This window comes from Ranitomeya variabilis, chromosome 5 (genome assembly GCF_051348905.1).
Source record: "Ranitomeya variabilis isolate aRanVar5 chromosome 5, aRanVar5.hap1, whole genome shotgun sequence".
Taxonomy (NCBI): domain Eukaryota; kingdom Metazoa; phylum Chordata; class Amphibia; order Anura; family Dendrobatidae; genus Ranitomeya; species Ranitomeya variabilis.
In genome coordinates this window covers 670121655-670145127 of record NC_135236.1, presented here as the reverse complement: position 1 = coordinate 670145127, position 23473 = coordinate 670121655, and the positions used below count along the sequence as shown (strand labels likewise).

Below are 23473 nucleotides of genomic sequence, written 5' to 3'. Positions count from 1 at the left end.
CATGTCGTCAGGGGTCTGTATACAGGACCAATTTATTTGCGGGGGTGTCTGTTTTCTCTAAGAGGATGGGTCTGAGATCTGTTTTCATGTAGGGGGTGGGTTGGAGGTGTGTAGGGTGCAGCCTAAGGCCGAGAATTCTGCCCATCTTTGTTTCTTAATTCCCTAATCAGAACGCCCCTTCTAAAACAGAGTTTCCTCTTAATGGCGGCAGAGAAGCTCTTCTTACCTTAGACAATCCCCCTCTCTGTCTCTAACCCTCTGTATATACTGTATATGTCCTGTCAGGGAGGGGTATACAGCTGTATGCCCATGCATGCAGTGAGCGCCCCCTAGTGGTGGCTGCACACAGACAGAATTGTGACCTTCTGAACGTCAGCGGGAGATCAGAGGAAGTGATCATCTTCTCGCCTGTAAATCTGCACCTGGGATCTCAGGATGAAATCCTTCCCACCCACAACCCGCAAGTGTTTAGGCTTTTCCTCACAGGAATTGTATCTTACCTTGTTCTTCCGCTGACACCGGGGATCTGGAGCGCAAAAGAAAAAGAGAATTAATCATCTCACTACTTAAAAATATAAATATTCAGAAAGTTCTAATTAAAATATCACCATCAACAGAAATCCTGAAGAGACTGATGTGTATACGTATCAACAAATACTAAATGGTGACGTAGATGGTAAAAATCTCCTGTGTAACCATGGTAACAGACTACAAATAAACAAAGTGTAGTCTCATCCCTCTAAGGAGCAAGAAATCCCCTCACCGAACTCCCACCCAGCTCCAGCCAATTCCCGGAGATAATGAAGAGAAACGCTCGGAATGAGAGATACTAATTAGTTGTTAATGAGCAGATAATAAAACCAGGATTCCAACCAAAAACTCATAAATCTGAGCAACGAGCTCATCCATCATGGAGAGGACTGATGGGGGTTGTAGTCCCTGGAAACAGGTAGTCAGATGTTCCAAATGATCTTCTGTCTGATAGATCAGTCTATGAACATGAGCTCTGGGATCTACAGGATGAAGCTAACAAAGTCACTGCACCAGCAGAATAGTGAGTGCAGCTCTGGAGTATAATACAGGATGTAACTCAGGATCAGTAATGTAATGTATGTGCACAGTGACTGCACCAGCAGAATAGTGAGTGCAGCTCTGGGGTATAATACAGGATGTAACTCAGGATCAGTAATGTAATGTATGTACACAGTGACTGCACCAGCAGAATAGTGAGTGCAGCTCTGGGATATAATACAGGATGTAACTCAGGATCAGTAATGTAATGTATGTACACAGTGACTGCACCAGCAGAATAGTGAGTGCAGCTCTGGAGTATAATACAGGAGGTAACTGTTATGACCCCAATGGCGAGGGTCTCAGAGGAACGTGGAAGTCTGCAGAATACAAAAATCCAGCTCATAGGGCAGTGGTAACTGGGTTGACCAGATATCTACTCCTAACGCCAACACTAGAAGTAGCCGGGGATCATTCCTACGTTGATTCTAGATGACACGCGCCAGCCGGAGAATCTAGCTACCCCTAGTAGAGGAAAACAAAGACCTTTCTTGCCTCCAGAGAAGGGGACCCCAAAGCTGGATAGAAGCCCCCCACAAATAATGACGGTGAGGTAAGAGGAAATGACAAACACAGAAATGAACCAGGTTTAGCACAGAGAGGCCCGCTTACTGATAGCAGAATAAAGAAAGGTAACTTATATGGTCAACAAAAACCCTATCAAAATCCACACTGGAAATTCAAGAACCCCCGAACCGTCTAACGGTCCGGGGGGAGAACACCAGCCCCCTAGAGCTTCCAGCAAAGGTCAGGATATAGATTTGGAACAAGCTGGACAAAAATACAAAACCAAAACAAATAGCAAAAAGCAAAAGGCAGACTTAGCTGATATAACTGGAACCAGGATCAGTAGACAAGAGCACAGCAGACTAGCTCTGATAACTACGTTGCCAGGCATTGAACTGAAGGTCCAGGGAGCTTATATAGCAACACCCCTAACTAACGACCCAGGTGCGGATAAAAGGAATGACAGAAAAACCAGAGTCAAAAAACTAGTAACCACTAGAGGGAGCAAAAAGCAAATTCACAACAGTAACTCAGGATCAGTAATGTAATGTATGTACATAGTGACTGCACCAGCAGAATAGTGAGTGCAGCTCTGGAGTATAATACAGGAGGTAACTCAGCATCAGTAATGTGATGTATGTACACAGTGACTGCACCAGCAGAATAGTGAGTGCAGCTCTGGGGCATAATACAGGATGTAACTCAGGATCAGTAATGTAATGTATGTACACAGTGACTGCACCAGCAGAATAGTGAGTGCAGCTCTGGAGTATAATACAGGAGGTAACTCAGGATCAGTAATGTAATGTATGTACACAGTGACTGCACCAGCAGAATAGTGAGTGCAGCTCTGGAGTATAATACAGGATGTAACTCAGGATCAGTAATGTAATGTATGTACACAGTGACTGCACCAGCAGAATAGTGAGTGCAGCTCTGGGGTATAATACAGGATGTAACTCAGGATCAGTAATGTAATGTATGTACACAGTGACTGCACCAGCAGAATAGTGAATGCAGCTCTGGAGTATAATACAGGATGTAACTCAGGATCAGTTACTGAGTTACACCGAGCTGCACTCACTATTCTGCTGGTGCAGTCACTGTGAACATAAATTATATTACTGACCCTGTACTGATCCTGAGTTAAGGTACCGTCACACTCAGCGACAATGCAGCGATATAGACAACGAGCCGATCGCTGCAGCGTCGCTGTTTAGGTCGCTGGGGAGCTGTCACACAGACAGCTCTCTCCAGCGACCAACGATCAGGGGAACGACTTCGGCATCGATGAAACTGTCTTCAACGATGCCGAAGTCCCCCTGCAGCACCCGGGTAACCAGGGTAAACATCGGGTTACTAAGTGCAGGGCCGCGCTTAGTAACCCGATATTTACCCTGGTTACCATTGTAAAAGTAAAAAAAAAAACACTACATACTCACCTTCTGATGTCTGTCACGTCCCCCGGCGTCCGCGCTGCTGCTCAGAGCTTCCTTCACTGAATGTGTCAGGGCCGGCAGAGCACAGCGGTGACGTCACGTGGCTTTACGGCCAGCACTGTGACAGACATCAGAAGGTGAGTATGTAGTGTTTTTTTTTTTACTTTTACAATGGTAACCAGGGTAAATATCGGGTTACTAAGCGCGGCCCTGCGCTTAGTAACCCGATATTTACCCTGGTTACCATTGTAAAACATTGCTGGCATCGTTGCTTTTGCTGTCAAACACGACGATACACACCGACCTAACGACGAAATAAGGTGCTGGCCTTCTAGCTCCGACCAACGATATCACAGCGGGATCCAGATCGCTGCTGCATGTCAAACACAACGATATCGCTATCTTGGACGCTGCAACGTCACGGATCGTTGTCGTTCTCGTTGGAAAGTTGTTCAGTGTGAAGGTACCTTTACATCCTGTATCATACTCCAGAGCTGCACTCACTATTCTGCTGGTGCAGTCACTGTGTACATACATTACATTACTGATCCTGAGTTACCTCCTGTATTATACCCCAGAGCTGCACTCACTATTCCGCTGGTGCAGTCACTGTGTACATACATTACATTACTGATCCTGAGTTACATACTGTATTATACTCCAGAGCTGCACTCACTATTCTGCTGGTGCAGTCACTGTGTACATACATTACATTACTGATCCTGAGTTACATCCTGTATTATACCCCAGAGCTGCCCTCACTATTCTGCTGGTGCAGTCACTGTGTACATACATTACATTACTGATCCTGAGTTACATACTGTATTATACTCCAGAGCTGCACTCACTATTCTGCTGGTGCAGTCACTGTGTACACACATTACATTACTGATCCTGAGTTACATGCTGTATTATACTCCAGAGCTGCACTCACTATTCTGCTGGTGCAGTCACTGTGTACATACATTACATTACTGATCCTGAGTTACATCCTGTATTATACTCCAGAGCTGCACTCACTATTCTGCAGCTGGAGTCAGAACACGCCAATGGGGGCCGAATAGTATCTGATTTCCTTCTGCACAAGTCCACTAGGGATGGGCTGTCTCGTAAATGGTTAAACAACCATCGGTGCACTAGGACAGATCGATAGACGAGAATAGGCCTAGGTTTTGCATATCTCCAAAGGGGGCACTGTTAGGGTATGTGCACACGTCAAGATTTCTTGCAGAAATTTCCTGAGCAAAACCGGACATTTTCTGCAAGAAATCTGCATGCGTTTTATCGCGTTTTTTTGCGTATTTTTGTTGTGCGTTTTTTTTGGTTTTTTTTCCGGAGCTTCCCAATGCACTAAATAGCGGGAAAAATGCGAAAAATCTGCAAAATTAATGAACATGATGCATTTTTTATTGCGATGCTTTTTTTTGCGGAAAAAAAACGCATCATGTGCACAAAAATTGCAGAATACATTATAATAGAAGGGATGCATGTGTATGCGCTTTTTATGCGTTTTTATTGCGTTTTTATAGGGAAAAAACGCAAAAAATCCACAACGTGTGCACACAGCCTAAAGGATAACAATATCCAATGAAGAAATACAAAATGATGACATTCTGCACCTCACCTGTATGTAAGAAACAAAATGAGCAAAAACTCTGCTGTAACTAAAAAAGTAAAAAGCACTTTTGCTTTTGACTTATTTACTTACAGCAGGGTTTTTGCTAATTTTGCTTCCTGTAGGTTTTGTACGCATTATGGCTAATGTGAACATGCGTTTATGTGCTGCATGTATACCAACTCAAACCAAGCTCAATTTTTGTGTTTTTTCTCTGTATTTTTGCATTCTGTGAAAGCCGGGGTGTGGCCTCCCTTTCCTGAGCTGGAAATTACATTTAAAGGCTTCCCCAGACAGGTGTCCACAGGTCAGGACCCGGTCCTTTTGTCTACCCTTATTCACACACTGAGGACAACTCTAACACATGGTAAGGTTTTTAATATTAGACAGAGTAGGACCCGTCCCAATCAGGGTCGCCTTGTCGTGGTGGGATGGCTTTTATGCTATTTTTCATCAAAAACTGTGTTACTAAGAACTCTGAGTTATTTAGATGCACTTTTGCTTTTTACTTATTTAGTTACAGCAGGGTGTTTGCTCATTTTGTTTCTTGTAGGTTTTCTCGCTTTATGGTTAATGTGAACATGCGTCTATTTGTTTTGCTGGGTGCAGAGTCCTCATAAGACGTTTTGTGGATATCGATCTGCTTGTTCCAATAAAGATTATTGCTCAGCTACAAAGAGCAGAATCATAAAAGGCAGCGACCATTACCTGAACCTTGAACCAAAAGGTAATGAGCGCAGCTTTCAGCAACGATCAGGAAGATAAGTAACTGTCTATAGAATCCTGTGCTACTTGTTTAATAAAAGGGAATATATATGCTTCGACTGACAACCAGCAATAAAGTGTCATCATTTCTCCACGTATGTGCGCATACACCGAATAGGCAGCAGACACTTAAAAAGATTGCGCACCCCTGGAGTAACTCAGGATCAGTAATGCAATGTATGTACACAGTAACTACACCAGCAGAATAGTGAGTGCAGCTCTGGGGTATAATACAGGATGTAACTCAGGATCAGTAATGTAATGTATGTACACAGTGACTGCACCAGCAGAATAGTGAGTGCAGCTCTGGGGTATAATACAGGATGTAACTGAGGATCAGTAATGTAATGTATGTACACAGTGACTGCACCAGCAGAATAGTGAGTACAGCTCTGGGGTATAATACAGGATGTAACTCAGGATCAGTAATGTAATGTATGTACACAGTGACTGCACCAGCAGAATAGTGAGTGCAGCTCTGGGGTATAATACAGGATGTAACTCAGGATCAGTAATGTAATGTATGTACACAGTGACTGCACCAGCAGAATAGTGAGTGCAGCTCTGGGGTATAATACAGGATGTAACTCAGGATCAGTAATGTAATGTATGTACAAAGTGACTGCACCAGCAGAATAGTGAGTGCAGCTCTGGAGTATAATACAGGATGTAACTCAGGATCAGTAATGTAATGTATGTACACAGTGACTGCACCAGCAGAATAGTGAGTGCAGCTCTGGGGTATAATACAGGATGTAACTCAGGATCAGTAATGTAATGTATGTACACAGTGACTGCACCAGCAGAATAGTGAGTGCAGCTCTGGAGTATAATACAGGATGTAACTCAGGATCAGTAATGTATGTACACAGTGACTGCACCAGCAGAATAGTGAGCGCAGCTCTGGAGTATAATACAGGATGTAACTCAGGATCAGTAATGTAATGTATGCACACAGTGACTGCACCAGCAGAATAGTGAGTGCAGCTCTGGGGTATAATACAGGATGTAACTCAGGATCAGTAATGTAATGTATGCACACAGTGACTGCACCAGCAGAATAGTGAGTGCAGCTCTGGGGTATAATACAGGAGGTAACTCAGGATCAGTAATGTAATGTATGTACACAGTGACTGCACCAGCAGAATATTGAGCGCAGTGCTAGAGTATAATACAGGATGTAACTCAGGATCAGTAATGTAATGTATGTACACAGTGACTGCACCAGCAGAATAGTGAGTGCAGCTCTGGAGTATAATACAGGATGTAATTCAGGATCAGTAATGTATGTATACAGTGACTGCACCAGCAGAATAGTGAGTGCAGCTCTGGGGTATAATACAGGATGTAACTCAGGATCAGTAATGTATGTATGTACACAGTGACTGCACCAGCAGAATAGTGAGTGCAGCTCTGGGGTATAATACAGGATGTAACTCAGGGTCAGTAATGTAATGTATGTACACAGTGACTGCACCAGCAGAATAGTGAGTGCAGCTCTGGAGTATAATACAGGATGTAACTCAGGATCAGTAATGTATGTATGTACACAGTGACTGCACCAGCAGAATAGTGAGTGCAGCTCTGGGGTATAATACAGGATGTAACTCAGGGTCAGTAATGTAATGTATGTACACAGTGACTGCACCAGCAGAATAGTGAGTGCAGCTCTGGAGTATAATACAGGATGTAACTCAGGATCAGTAATGTAATGTATGTACACAGTGACTGCACCAGCAGAATATTGAGCGCAGCGCTAGAGTATAATACAGGATGTAACTCAGGATCAGTAATGTGATGCATGTACATACATAAGCTATATAATATTGGTTAGTCCAGTGTGTATCCCAGGTTCTCTGTGCCGTGACATACGAAATAACGACGATATATATTCAGCACAGGTCACACTGACAGATCACAAATGATGGTGGTTTAGGAGAATTTCACAATGGTAATGTGATGTTTGCTTCGACAGCAGATGAAGGGCCATGCGGTGATGTCGGTGATGTCAGGGAGGGCCGGCTGCCGCTCTGCATCATTCAGAAATTCATAGCTCCATGATGGATAACCCCGATATTCGCTGTTGGTTTTCTCTAACCTTAATCCAAGGTATTTTCATACCCGATGGAAGATAAGAAAGGAAAATGCACCCAAACAACAGCACGGTCACAGCGCCATCCAGTGGCCATGACCAGTCTAGGAGGCGCATGTGGACGCATTGTGAGGAAATTTAGCAAAATTGGAGGTGTTAGCCCCTATGGATGTGGTTCCCCAGCTTTACATGACATTATATTATAGCTCAGGATGCATGAACTGATTTTATATTTTTTTTAATTATGTTTATTTTAATTCATATACATTATATATTTTTTTCACCATTTCTTAATTATTTATTTTTCTATTACATATAGGAAACAAAATGCAGGTATCAAATCAATAATTATTTGGATGATTCAATAGCAAATATTGGAAACTTATACAACCTCCCTGCACCCAGAGCTAGTCCTATAAATGCCCTATTATTATTATTATTATTATTATTATTATTATTATTATTAATGGGAACATATGACTGGCTGCAGGGCAATAATAAGATCATATCACATAAGACGATCATTGTGTCTGGGAGAAAGCCAAGTGATTGTTCGAGATACTCATCTTGCTACGTTAATGCTTTTATAGGGGTAGAAACAAGAAGACAAACAAGTAACAAGAACTGCTGAGAAAGCAGCAGTTCCTAGCAAGATAACAAATGTCAAAAGATTAATTAATACCTCCTTTACTTGTCACTTATATTCCACTGGACCTGTCAGCTGCTCTAAAAAAACGTAAATATATACCTTGTAAAAATCCTAGAGCTCCCCTGATTCTGACGCTCTATTCTGTTTTGCGCTGCGTCGCTCCATTGCAGAGATATTCACATTTGTTTCTACTGGAGCTCACTATGTGAAATTTCTGCTTTGTAGTCCAACTTGGCATTTCTTCAGTCTTTTCTGAGACTGCGTGCTTTTCCCCTCCCTCCCAGATGCTGGCAATCACAACACATAATCTTGGAGGGAGGGGTGAAAGCACACACCACCACAGAAGACCCACCTCAGAGATTTCACATACTGCGCACCAGAAGAAACAAACATGAATATCTCTGCAATGGAACGACGCAGAGTAATACGGAAAAGAGCGGCAGAATCAGAGAAGCTCAGGGATTTTTTTTTACAAGGTATTTAACTAAATTTTATGAGTAAGTTATAGGTTTATGGAATTATGAATAAGGTGCCTGTTCAAGGTTCTGAAGGGCCAGTATCCTGTTTTCCCCAGTCACAATTTCATTCTCCGATTAGAAGATTCTAGATCTTAGTTCTCCTCAATCCTGGTATCAAAAAAGGTACCCAGTGGCTGTATGTGTGTAAAAAAAGATCCAAAATAAAATAAAGGCAGCATTCAGATCTTTGCCTACAATGTTGCTTAAAAAAATGGAGAGAAAAAAACCCTAAGAGACGCGGTGAAAAGCGATGCTGACAAAAGAAAAATTGGCTTGTCAGTCGCCAGGTGCAGAATATACCTGGGGCTGAAACGCGTGTGGACGAATGGACCAGAAAATAGGAGATCAGCTCCGAGTGCTAAAGACGAGCTCCGCTGTGCGCGACTGGTAATCTCAGCTCTGTCAAGAAAGATTTCATCTCGGCTCAGGCTCCGCCGAGGCCTCTTATTCCATCACAATAACCTCATTACTTAGAGTCCCTATCTGCTCCTGACATCCACATCATCTACGAGGCAGAGCGGACGGCCCCTCCAGTGGCCACGAATGCCCAGATACCCACACTGCCCCAGAAGCAAATCCACGTCTGCACCAGGAGGTCAAATTACCAAAATTAACATATACTGTATCTGTTTGTGTGTTTTTCAGCCAGTTTTATTGGTTTCTATTGAAGTCTATGTAGGAGAAGTTAGCTACTTCCTCCTTCACTGTAGCTACTTCCTCGTTTATTCTAGATACTTCCTCCTTCACTGCAGCCACTTTCTCATCAATTCTACTTCCACCGTCACAGTAGCTACTTCCTTGTCTATTCATCCTACTTCCTCCTTCACTATAGCTACTTCATCATCTATTCTACCTACTTCCTCCTTCACTATAGCTACTTCCTTGTCTATTCTACTTACTTCTTCCTTCACTATAGCTACTTTCTCGTCTATTCTACTTACTTCCTTCATAACTGTAGCTACTTCCTCATCTATTCTACCTACTTCCTTCTTCACTGTAGCTTTTCCCTCGTCTATTCTACCTACTTCCTTCTTCACTGTAGCTACTTCCTCATCTATTCTACCTACTTCCTCCTTCACTATAGCTACTTCCTTGTCTATTCTACCTACTTCCTTCTTCACTGTAGCTACTTCCTCATCTATTCTACCTACTTCCTTCTTCACTGTAGCTACTTCCTCATCTATTCTACCTACTTCCTTCTTCACTGTAGCTACTTCCTCGTCTATTCTACCTACTTCCTCTTTCACTGTAGCTACTTCCTCATCTATTCTACCTACTTCCTTCTTCACTGTAGCTACTTCCTCATCTATTCTACCTACTTCCTCTTTCACTGTAGCTACTTCCTCATCTATTCTACCTACTTCCTTCTTCACTGTAGCTACTTCCTCATCTATTCTACCTACTTCCTCTTTCACTGTAGCTACTTCCTCGTCTATTCTACCTACTTCCTCTTTCACTGTAGCTACTTCCTCATCTATTCTACCTATTTCCTCCTTCACTGCAGCAACTTCCTTGCCTTTTCTAGCTACTTTCTCCTTAAATTCCTCATCTTTTCTAGCTACTTCTCATTCATTTTAGCTACTTCCTCTCTCATTACTCATTCACTAAAGCTACTTCAATCCATTTTTTGGCGTAAACATGTTCTATGTTTAGTCTCAAGACTGAGGGGGATGGAGAGTTCTCCCAATGTCACGGAGAACCGAAATTACAAAAGGGGTCATCTGGACGCCCAGTGACATGACGCCGCCGTAGGTGACGGCCTGGCATTTCCAGGTGTGACAGTATAAGGGGGGCTTCCTCCCCTTCCCATCCCCATCATCGACATGACTAACCAGATCCCACCTGAAATAAAGCAGAATGAATGCAGCGCTCGCTTGATTAACAAGCAGAACGTATAATTAATTTTCTCCTGCATGCCGGCAATTACAATCTCATTTTCTCGGCGCCCTGAGGACGAGTGTGATAGCGGATCTCAGCCAAAAAAAAAGTTGGTTTTTTTACGAACCCTTTCAGATTTGTCGACAAAGCGATGACATTTTAATCTATTTTCTGAGAAAAACACAAATAAAAAAATTTCCGGACACCAATTACATGATTCGCCCATTTGTTGGGTAAACCAATATGGCGGCCAGCTTAGCCATTGCAGGGGCTTTGCCCCTTGATAACTCCATACGACAAAAGTTGCATGTTTTCCTAAAATGCAATATTTGCATAAAATTTCTGCGGTAGATAAAATTGCCTGAGGGGGAAACGGAGAACATTAGAGACAAATTTTGCGAAACAATGTGAATGATGAACCAGCCGAAAAAATCCGGAAATCCTAAACTCTGCCCACTATGACGAACGTTAAAAATAACTAGATTTAAAAAAAAAACGACGCAAAGTAAAAAAGGAATGATAAAGAGGAGAAAAACACCAAAAACAAGACAAAAAAGTGCAAAGTAATAGAAGAATAAGGCGCAAATGATAAAGAGAAAAACACCCAAAAACAAGACAAAACAGGTGCAAAGTAATAGAAGAATAAGGCACAAATGATAAAAGAGGAGAAATACACCAAAAACAAGACAAAAAGTGCAAAGTAATAGAACAATAAGGCACAAATGAAAAAAAACACCAAAAAAAAGACAAAAAAGGTGCAAAGTCATAGAAGAATAAGGCGCAAATGATAAAGAGAAAAACACCAAAAACAAGACAAAAAAGTGCAAAGTAATAGAAGAATAAGGCGCAAATGATAAAGAGGAGAAAAACACCCAAAAACAAGACAAAACAGGTGCAAAGTAATAGAAGAATAAGGCACAAATGATAAAAGAGGAGAAATACACCAAAAACAAGACAAAAAGTGCAAAGTAATAGAACAATAAGGCACAAATGAAAAAAATACACCAAAAAAAATACAAAAATGGTGCAAAGTCATAGAAGAATAAGGCGCAAATGATAAAGAGAAAAACAACAAAAACAAGACAAAAAAGGTGCAAAGTAATAGAAGAATAAGGCACAAATGATAAAGAGGAGAAAAACACACAAAAAAGACAAAAAAGGTGCAAAGCCATAGAAGAATAAGGCACAAATGATAAAGAGGAGAAAAACACCAAAAACAAGACAAAAAAGGTGCAAAGTAATAGAAGAATAAGGCGCAAATGATAAAGAGGAGAAAAACACCAAAAACAAGACAAAAAAGGTGCAAAGTCAGAAGAATAAGGCGCAAAGGATAAAGAGAAAAACACCCAAAAACAAGACAAAACAGGTGCAAAGTAATAGAAGAATAAGGCACAAATGATAAAAGAGGAGAAATACACCAAAAACAAGACAAAAAGTGCAAAGTAATAGAACAATAAGGCACAAATGAAAAAAAACACCAAAAAAAAGACAAAAAAGGTGCAAAGTCATAGAAGAATAAGGCGCAAATGATAAAGAGAAAAACACCAAAAACAAGACAAAAAAGGTGCAAAGTAATAGAAGAATAAGGCACAAATGATAAAGAGGAGAAAAACACAAAAAAAAGACAAAAAAGGTGCAAAGCCATAGAAGAATAAGGCACAAATGATATAGAGGAGAAAAACACCAAAAACAAGACAAAAAAGGTGCAAAGTCATAGAAGAATAAGGTGCAAATCATAAAAGAGGAGAAAAACACCAAAAAAAAGACAAAAAAGTGCAAAGTAATAGAAGAATAAGGCGCAAATGATAAAGAGGAGAAAAACACCAAAAACAAGACAAAAAAGTGCAAAGTAATAGAAGAATAAGGCGCAAATGATAAAGAGGAGAAAAACACAAAAAAAAAGACAAAAAAGGTGCAAAGTCAGAAGAATAAGGCACAAATGATAAAGAGATAGAGGAAAAAAACACCAAAAACAAGACAAAAAAGGTGCAAAGTAATAGAAGAATAAGTCACAAATGATAAAAGAGGAAAAAAACACCAAAAACAAGACAAAAAAGGTGCAAAGTCATAAAAGAATAAGGCTCAAACAATAAAGAGAAAAACACAAAAAACAAGATTAACAAGGTGCAAAGTAATAGAAGAATAAGGTGTAAATAATAAAGAGGAGAAAAACACAAAAACAAGACAAAAAATGTGAAAATGCAATAATAAATTGGGCCGAAAGTGTAAAAAAAGTCTAACAAAAGCTTCAGAACTTTTCAATGATCATATAATTTTGGAAAACTTGTTTAAGTGATATAACTGCAGCAGTATTAAAGGGGTTGTCCCACATACAACACACATCACCCTATCCACAGGATTATGATCACTAGGGGTCCAGCCGATTACGAGGGTTCCACAGTCCCCTGTGTGAACGGACGACCATCGCTCTGCACAGTGGTGGTCGCACATGCTCAGTAACGCTCTAGTCACACGGGACTTTGGGCCTCCCGTTTCCGGGATGTGTGAGGGTCTTCTCAGCAGCTGGACCCCAGTGACCACACATTTAGCATCTTTTCGTTTATGGTACAGACCCTTTAACTAGGAATAGAAGAACACATTTAAAGGGGCTTTTCGGGAACAATAGGTCCGACTTTCGGCCTCATTGTTTACATCTATCCGTCCCCAAAGACAAGACCCGCGGTATCCCAGAGACTCACGGGAGGGCGCTGGAGGAAAGAGACTCCTGCCTGTCGTCTGACAGCTCGTTCTGTAGAGACAGCCTCCCTGGGACGCAGCTGTCGCTCACGATGCGTTTCCGACACGTTGGCGTCCACCACTCCGACAACCTGGGAGGACATGACACACACAAGGCTTAGTGCAAGCCTGGCGCTTGTGGGGTTAATCCTAGCCGCCATATTGGGGCAGATTTCACACGTTGCTGCAGTCAATAGTGAAACATAAAAATGTATTAAAAAAACCACTAGGCCTCATTTCTCAGCTCTCTCTTAGTTACCCATAGCAACCAATCACAGCACAGATTTCATTTAACAACAGCTGCTTTAGAAATGAAAGCTGAACTCTGATTGGTTGCTATGAGCAACAGAGACCATTTTAATAGAGAATTTTTCATTTCTGATTCTTCCCGCCATTTTTTCTCGTCTTGTTCTGTTATTGTTTTATAACGCTACGGTCACATGTCGCTGTAAGTCATCAGGGAATCAACAGTTTTAACTACTTTTTTTGTCATGTGCCGTGTGTCATTTTTGTTCTACAATTTATTTCCCTTTAAAAGGGGTATTTGCCTCTCCAAGATCCTGTTCTACTATGTAATAGGTGTAATAATAATAATATTAGCAAATACCTCTAATAAAAAATGTAGTATAGTTCTTCTGATTAGTGATGTGACTTACCTCATGTGCAGGGCATTACAGTATCCATCGTTACAACCACTAACAACTAACTGTCACTACATGAGAGGTCGTAACCATGGAAACCTAAGCTACTGCAATGCCCTGCACATGGGGAAAGCAACACAGTGAATCAGAAGAACTATACTACCTTTCTACTTGGAGGTATTAGCTAATCTAAATATTTTAACACGTAATACGTATTGGGAGAGGATATACAAGAGTAGGAATCAGAGGGGAGGGATTGTGCACTGAGAAGACCCAAATTATTGATTTTAATGGACGCCGTGGGGTAGTTATGATACTACAGTGCTGCACTCACCCCGATGGCTGCTCAACCACAAGATCCGGCATCCCCGTCCCGCCACCGCCCTGCGGACTCCCAGCAGCCTCGGGATCTAGTATGAAGATCTCATCCTGGGAAATCTCAGTGACAAAATGGAGATGTTCCTGCGGAGACAAAGATGATTTCCTTCAGTAGGTTCCGCAAAGAATCCAGTAACTGCTGAAAGACATTGTGCCCCCGCTACCACTCACCTGAGATCTGTCTATGCGATAAAACCGGTCAGCGGAGGTAGCTGTGCAACAAAGGAAGAAACACGGGATACTCCGTAAGTAAAGTACACAAGTGTACACCTACCGCACCGTCCACAGAAAGGAAAGCTCACCATCTAGGAAGCACCATCGAGGATTCAGACGCTGGGAGGAGAGCAACCGCGGTAAGGAGCCCTCCTGTTCCTACACAGTGAGAAAACTAGTCAGTATTATAGTAGTCATATTCTTGTACAGAGGAGCAGTATTATAGTAGTTATATTCTTGTACATAGGGAGCAGTATTATAGTAGTTATATTCTTGTACATAGGGGCAGTATTATAGTAGTTATATTCTTGTACATACGGGCAGTATTATAGTAGTTATATTCTTGTACATAGGGGCAGTATTATAGTAGTTATATTCTTGTACATAGGAGCAGTATTATAGTAGTTATATTCTTGCACATAGGAGCAGTATTATAGTAGTTATATTCTTGTATATAGGGGCAGTATTATAGTAGTTATATTCTTAGACAGAGGGGGCAGTATTATAGTAGTTATATTCTTGTACATAGGGGCAGTATTATAGTAGTTATATTCTTCTACATAGGAGACAGTATTATAGTAGTTATATTCTTGTTAATAGGGACAGTATTATAGTAGTTATATTCTTGTACATAGGGGGCAGTATTATAGTGGTTATATTCTTGTACATAGGGGCAGTATTATAGTGGTTATATTCTTGTACATAGGGGGCAGTATTATAGTAGTTATATTCTTGTACATAGGGGCAGTATTATAGTAGTTATATTATTGTACATAGGGGCAGTATTATAGTAGTTATATTCTTGTACATAGGGGGCAGTATTATAGTAGTTATATTCTTGTACATAGGGGCAGTATTATAGTAGTTATATTCTTGTACATAGGGGCAGTATTATAGTAGTTATGTTCTTGTACATAGGGGCAGTATTATAGTATATTCCTGTACATACGGGGCAGTATTATAGTAGTTATATTCTTGTACATAGGGGCAGTATTATAGTAGTTATATTCTTGTACATAGGGGCAGTATTATAGTAGTTATATTCTTGTACATAGGGGCAGTATTATAGTAGTTATATTCTTGTACATAGGGGCAGTATTATAGTAGTTATATTCTTCTACATAGGAGACAGTATTATAGTAGTTATATTCTTGTTAATAGGGACAGTATTATAGTAGTTATATTCTTGTACATAGGGGGCAGTATTATAGTGGTTATATTCTTGTACATAGGGGCAGTATTATAGTGGTTATATTCTTGTACATAGGGGGCAGTATTATAGTAGTTATATTCTTGTACATAGGGGCAGTATTATAGTAGTTATATTCTTGTACATAGGGGCAGTATTATAGTAGTTATATTCTTGTACATAGGGGGCAGTATTATAGTAGTTATATTCTTGTACATAGGGGCAGTATTATAGTAGTTATATTCTTGTACATAGGGGCAGTATTATAGTAGTTATGTTCTTGTACATAGGGGCAGTATTATAGTATATTCCTGTACATACGGGGCAGTATTATAGTAGTTATATTCTTGTACATAGGGGCAGTATTATAGTAGTTATATTCTTGTACATAGGGGCAGTATTATAGTAGTTATATTCTTGTACATAGGGGCAGTATTATAGTAGTTATATTCTTGTACATAGGGGGCAGTATTATAGTAGTTATATTCTTGTACATAGGAGCAGTATTATAGTAGTTATATTCTTGTACATAGGAGCAGTATTATAGTAGTTATATTCTTATACATAGGGACAGTATTATAGTAGTTATATTCTTGTACATAGGAGCAGTATTATAGTAGATATATTCTTGTACATAGGGGCAGTATTATAGTAGTTATATTCTTTTACATAGGGGCAGTATTATAGTAGTTATGTTCTTGTACATAGGAGCAGTATTATAGTAGTTATATTCTTGTACATAGGAGCAGTATTATAGTAGTTATATTCTTGTACATAGGAGCAGTATTATAGTAGTTATATTCTTGTACATAGGAGCAGTATTATAGTAGTTATATTCTTGTACATAGGAGCAGTATTATAGTAGTTATATTCCTGTACTTTGGTGCAGTATTATGGTAGGACACCTTACATACCTGGCAGTGATCTCTGTTTGTGGTCACGGAATGCAGATCCTTTAAAAGACAAGCAGAGATAATCATTGGGTGAAGAGACTGACATCAGAGAACAATAGATTGCCTTACACCCTGCAGCTCAGAGAGGACATTGCCACACACCGCACTAATAACCTGTCATCTGCTGCCACCTGCTGGTGCGCTGTAGACTGCAGCTCCTCCGTTTCTATACACATTATTTGCTGTGTCCACCCCCAGGGTCTCTTTAGCTGACATGAATTTATTACGAGCTCCAAGAATCCCCTCCGGTCATTTTCTTTTCTGCTATTTACTCTCCTATTTCTGCTGAGTCTATTAGAGGCGTCTGTAAATGACAGGTTTAGTTGTATATGACCCTGACTATTCCCACGTTCCTTTTCTCCTACGGCCCTGTACTGTGCATACAAAAATCAATACAAAAATGTAAGCATTTCTTTTTTTTGCAGGACTATTCACAAATATTGTTGATTGCTTCCAAAAACAGTGCCAGCCCCTTCTGCAGGTTGGGTCTGGTATTGTAGCTCAGCTCCATTGAACTGAATGATGCTGAGCTGCAGTACCAGTCACAACCTGTAGACAGGGGTGGCGCTGTTATGGCATGGAGGCATCACAATCCCAAATCGTAAGTGCAAATTAGCCTGACCGCGTCCCTCTCTGACGCTGGAGCTACAGGGGCAGGTACACAGCCTCCGCATGGCGCCATACTGTGCAGGACTCACCTCTTGGAGGCGGTCGATATACATCCGGCAGGTCTCCAGGTCGCAGTCTCCTCGCACCACAATGATCCCTAGAGGAATGGCTGCAGGAGAGAAGATCCATCAGATGGACAGAAACATCACGTCCTAAAATCCCACATTATCGCCTCTCATCAGCTCCAGAGCGTGAGAATGGAGACCTAAATATACAGATATAGGGCAGAGCCGAGTGTTCCCTATACATATAATGTATACTCGCCCTCGCCGCACGGTCCAGAGATGTCACAGCCCCGGATCTAATCATCCTCCCGTCTAGAGATAAAACGTCCTAAGGGCTGTAATTACCACTGCAGACAATCACCAGGAAAAGTCTAAAGTAAATCTACAGGAAATAAAAATATTCCCTCTTCTGATAAAATGACTTATGGTACATTACTGATCCTGTATTATCCTCCAGAGCTGCACTCACTATTCTGCTGGTGCGATCACTGTGTACATACATTACATTACTGATCCTGAGTTACATCCTGTATTATACTCCAGAGCTGCACTCACTATTCTGCTGGTGCAGTCACTGTGTACATACATTACATTACTGATCCTGAGTTACATCCTGTATTATACTCCAGAGCTGCACTCACTATTCTGCTGGTGCAGTCACTGTGTACATACATTACATTACTGATCCTGAGTTACATCCTGTATTATACCCCAGAGCTGCACTCCCTATTCTGCTGGTGCAGTCACTGTGTACATACATTACATTACTGATCCTGAGTTACCTCCTGTATTATACTCCAGAGCTGCACTCACTATTCTGCTGGTGCAGTCACTGTGTACATACATTACATTACTGATCCTGAGTTACATCCTGTATTATACCCCAGAGCTGCACTCCCTATTCTGCTGGTGCAGTCACTGTGTACATACATTACATTACTGATCCTGAGTTACCTCCTGTATTATACTCCAGAGCTGCACTCACTATTCTGCTGGTGCAGTCACTGTGTACATACATTACATTACTGATCCTGAGTTACATCCTGTATTATACCCCAGAGCTGCACTCCCTATTCTGCTGGTGCAGTCACTGTGTACATACATTACATTACTGATCCTGAGTTACATCCTGTATTATACCCCAGAGCTGCACTCACTATTCTGCTGGTACAGTCACTGTGTACATACATTACATTACTGATCCTGAGTTACATCCTGTATTATACTCCAGAGCTGCACTCACTATTCTGCTGGTGCAGTCACTGTGTACATACAATACATTACTGATCCTGAGTTACCTCCTGTATTATACCCCAGAGCTGCACTCACTATTCTGCTGGTGCAGTCACTGTGTACATACAATACATTACTGATCCTGAGTTACATCCCGTATTATACTCCAGAGCTGCACTCACTATTCTGCTGGTGCAGTCACTGTGTACATACAATACATTACTGATCCTGAGTTACCTCCTGTATTATACCCCAGAGCTGCACTCACTATTCTGCTGGTGCAGTCACTGTGTACATACAATACATTACTGATCCTGAGTTACATCCTGTATTATACTCCAGAGCTGCACTCACTATTCTGCTGGTGCAGTCATTGTACACATCCCTTTAAATCTCCTTCCCCTTTAAGACTCACTTATATAACAGATCCTATATCCACTAATCAATATTTACTTATTTACTCTGCTTTCCACATTTCTGCGGTTAATCAAGAGCTGCAGTCACGGCTGGTGTCCCGGTGACATGAGAACAGGTACATGGATTCCCGTGTAATTGCAGGCAGTCCTGCGGCGTGGCGGCTGCACAGGCGCTTGTACCTCTCCAGTCACTATGAATAATGAGCGCAGGGGATGAACACGACTCCATTAAACTGTTATCAGCAGTGTTGATTAATGACTTCTGCCGTCACCCATAGAGGGACTTCATTACGTGGGGAGCGCGCAGGGGAAGCAGCGCCCCGGCTGGGTTTGGTACATGCTACAAAGCAATTAAGTTGTGTATTGCTGCGGGGGGGAGAGGGGGCAGCTGAAGGATAATATCACTTTCCTTAGGGTTTTATTATGTGTTCACTTGTCAAGAGCAGAGCCTGCTCCTAGAAGCGGAACCGCCGTTCTGGGCTCGTTTAGCGCTGACTAAGTTCGGACGGCTCTGCACATCACCGCTGTGATAGCAGAATCTTAGCGTTGCCTCACAGAAAAGTTTTTCATCTTACTAATATACATTTTGCAACTTTTGACACTTTTATCACGCGTGGACTAGATGTCTTGTGACACTTAGTCCTGCTGCACTGTGAAACCCGCCCCACACCACTGATTGGCAGCTTTCACAGTGTATACAATAAGCTACCAATCAGTGGTGTGGGAGGGGTTTTATAGAGCTCAGCATTTTGAGCTCTGCTAGAAAAAAACTGTGATTGTATCAAAAGTACAGCAAGCAGCTCAGCTGGAATCAGTGTCTCAGTCCCTACATCATGCTGCTCTCAGATTTCATAACAAAAACTTGCTGACAGATTCCCTTAGAGTGTTTTCATGCCACATCCAGAGGTGGCGCTAGAGGTTCTGTCCTTTTCCTCTATATTTAATTTCCCCAGAGGAGCCTGTAAGTCTCCTTACGCCCACAAGGAGAAATGTTCCTCCTTAAACATACTTTTTAGTGTTAGTACTTTTCAGTTTTTGCGCTTTTTTGCTTTATCACTTTTAGTTGTTGTGTTTTTGTACTTGTTTAGTATTTTTATACTTTTTACTTTTAGTTTATAATACGTTTTCAATCATTGCTGTTCATGCTTTTTTAGGTGTATTACTTTTTAGTTGTGTTTTTGTTATTTTTTAGTTTGTACTTTTTAGTTTTTGCGTTTCGTTATGCAATTTTTTCGTTTTTCGTACTTTTTTTGTTGTGTCTTTTATTTTTTTTTTCCCATTTTTTACTTTTAGTTTTTAATACTTTTTAGTTATTGATTTTAATGCGTTTTTAGTTTCCTTACCTCTTCGTCATGTTATTTTTGTTTTGTACTTTTTAGTTTTGGTTTGTTTTTTTTTGCTATGTTTAGCTTTAGTTTTTAGTACTTTTTAATTTTTGATTTTATCCCTTTTTAGTTTTACTACTATTTAGTTATGTTTTTTGTTACTTTTTTGTTCGTTTAGTTTTTGTACTTTTTAGATTTGGTTTGTGTTTTTTGCAATTTTTAGCTTTAGTTTTTAGTACTTTTTAATTATTGATTTTATCCCTTTTTAGTTTTATTACTATTTAGTTGTGTTTTTGTACTTTTTTAGGTTTTTTGCTCTTTTTTTACTTTAAGTTTTTAATACTTTCTAATCAGTGATTGTAATGTGTTTTTTGTTGTATTAATTTTTTAATTTTTATTCTTTTTCGTTTTTTGCGATTTTTCTTTTTAGTACATTTTACTTGTATTTCTTTACTTTTTGTTTTTTTTGCTCTTTTTACTTTTAGTTTTTAATACTTTTCTAGGTATTGATTTTAATGCCTTTTTTATTTCTGTTTAGTCATATTTGTGTTCTTTTTAGCTTTATTGCTTCTGCAATTTTTTGTTATATATGTTTTTATTACATTTTATTTGCGATTTTGTACTTTTTTAGTTGTTTTTGCTCTTTTTACTTTTGATACTTTATTAGTTAGTTTTGTTCTTTTTAGTTTTTTACTTTATAGGATGTTTTTTTCCAGTTTTTAGTTTTGATACTTATTAGTAGTGTTTTTGCTTTTTTAAGATTTTTTTTTTTACACTTTTTAGTTACAGTGAATGAAACGGTAGTGAACCGTAGACCGCCTCTGGCAGTTAATGTAAATATGAGGTGGACGGCGATCTCCAACGGCAAAATTTCCATATGACAAAACTGACTGGACAGATAAGTGTTGTCATGATGACCAATAAAGGAAACCATGCTCCGCCCCCAACTACATGGGCTACATTTTCTGCTGGTCTCCTTTAGGAATCATTTACCTCCACTGGGTGGCACTAGAGAGTTTTCCATCCTTCCATGAGAGCTAATTTGCATGTTTTTCCCATGGAGCATGGCCAATAAGTCTCCAGACACTGCTGGTCTCCATAAGGAGTTCCAAGTCCTCCTCTGAAGTATATGGTATATAGTCATCCTGCCCCCTTTTACCAACTCACAGGCTTCCCTCAGCTTGTCCTTGTCGAAATGCAGCCCCTCGTACACCTGGAGGCGGATTCGGTTGACTCGGATCCGTAGCCGGTCGGGCATCGAGTGTGGGCTGAGGAGAGAATTAGAGCGCCATCATCTGACTGTTCCCCCAAAACAACTATATTTTGCATATATTTTATATTGTTCTACAAGAAAAAAATTTCCCGATGGCAGAGTTCCTCCTGCTTTATTCCTAATCATTTGTAAGATATCATGTCACGTCCCTCCGTTAGACCTCCTGGAAATGTACAGCTTCATCAGTTTTCATCTGAAAAAGGGGGTGACCCCATAAAATTCTGGAGCATTGTGTTATAAACTGAATAACTGAGTGACTACTCAATGAAAAATTAATAATATAAGCAAATACCTCCAATTAGAAATGTAGGATAGTTCTCCTGATTAGCTATGTCTCTTACTTCATGTGCAGGGCATTGCAGTAGCTTAGGTATCCATGGTTACATCCACTCATATAGTGACAGTTAGTTGCTAGTGGTTGTAACCACGGATACCTAAGCTACTGCAATGCCCTGCACATTGAGTAAACATCGCTAATCAGAAGAACTATACTACATTTCTAATTGGAGGTATATGCTAATATTATTATTATTACACCTACTACATATTGTAATAGGATCTTGGAGATGGGTATATATATGTTAAAAAAAAAAATCAAAAAAAGTTTTGATTCATTGACAGGGAGAAGGGTGCTGGGGATCGGAGGACCGTGTGGGGGCACCGCAGTGATGAGGATGGCTTTGAGAGGGGGAGGTCACATACTTACACAGTGAAGGAGTCTGGGGGTGCGGAGACGCGTCGGTGGTCAGCGGTGGGCACTTTATGGACACTGTGGCAGACAGCACAAAGGCAGCACAAAAAACAGAGTGCAAGGCGAGAGGTGAGAGGGCATGAGAGAGAGAGAAAACCAGAGAGACAGACACACAACAGGTTAACAGGGAGAGCGCTGCACAACTGATGAGTGACAGCCATGCATCGCTCCGGATGGCCCCACACAGTGCGGGGGAGGGATGTCACACAGCATGGCCCCTTTAAGGAAAAAAAAATCCCTGGAAATGTTATATTTCTAGGAAAGCTGGGTGACAACAGGCAGATTTGCCTTTCAGGATCCAAGCAAACTCATACTGATTTCCAGATTGGTTCTCACCCAGCTTTCCCGGTGTCCTGAATGGCAAATCCACCCAAAAATGGAACGATACATACTCTCCTTTTTGTCACCCAGCTTTCCTAGCATCCTGAATGACAAGTTGTGTTATATCCTCTGCTTTGCAACTGTTGCAGTACTAGGCAGATCGGTCATCCGGGATAGTAAAAAAAAAGTTGTATTTTCCGCCATATTAGAAGCCATGTCACACAGCTTTTCCAGTGTCCTGAATGGCAAACATACTTAAACTTACCCTCACTCATTCCCCCATTTACTACTGCGGCAATAAGAGGCATATTTGCTATTCAGGATACTATAAAAGCTACAAATTGGTTCTTACTCAGCTTTCCCTGTGTCCTGAATGGCATTTTGGCAATACTATGAAAATGCACCATTCAGGATAATATAGGCTCATATTTGGAGTCACCTCACCCAGCTTTCCTCTTGTCCTGCATGTGTCGCCTCATCCCCTACTTTACTAAGAATCGTTGCCATTCGGGATACTAAGGATGCTGTAATTGGGTTCATATTGGTTTTCACCCAGCTCTCCTGGTATCCTGAAAGTCAAATCTAGAAATGCCAGTTTTAATCCTCTACTTTCCTACTCTCTAGGCAGATTCACCATTCACAACATTAGAAATGCTGCATTGTTGTCCATATTGCTTTTCACCCAGATTTCCTAGTGTCCTGAATGGCAAATCTGTATAAAAATGCCATGAAATCTCCCCTGCTTTACTGCTGCTGTATAACTAAACAGATTTGTCATTCAAGATCATAGGAAAGCCGTAACAGTGGCCATAATTGGAGTCATCTCGCCCAGCTTT

General features: G+C 40.7%; 1 protein-coding gene across 7 annotated transcripts in view; it reads right to left on the bottom strand.

The window, feature by feature from the left end:
* DGKI (diacylglycerol kinase iota) overlaps positions 1-23473 on the bottom strand; it is a 219789-nt gene that overhangs the window by 28130 nt on the left and 168186 nt on the right. For 4 of the 7 annotated variants that reach the window (XM_077266728.1, XM_077266729.1, XM_077266731.1 and 1 more), the window contains exons 21-29: positions 22272-22334; positions 21460-21560; positions 17343-17422; positions 16606-16644; positions 14592-14661; positions 14461-14501; positions 14246-14373; positions 13234-13362; positions 501-526 (exon numbers count right to left, since the gene is read on the bottom strand). In XM_077266728.1, the coding sequence (XP_077122843.1) occupies positions 501-526; positions 13234-13362; positions 14246-14373; positions 14461-14501; positions 14592-14661; positions 16606-16644; positions 17343-17422; positions 21460-21560; positions 22272-22334 (677 nt within the window). The remainder of the gene's footprint in view (positions 1-500; positions 527-13233; positions 13363-14245; positions 14374-14460; positions 14502-14591; positions 14662-16605; positions 16645-17342; positions 17423-21459; positions 21561-22271; positions 22335-23473) is intronic. The other 3 variants (XM_077266733.1, XM_077266734.1, XM_077266735.1) reach the window with 1 other exon arrangement.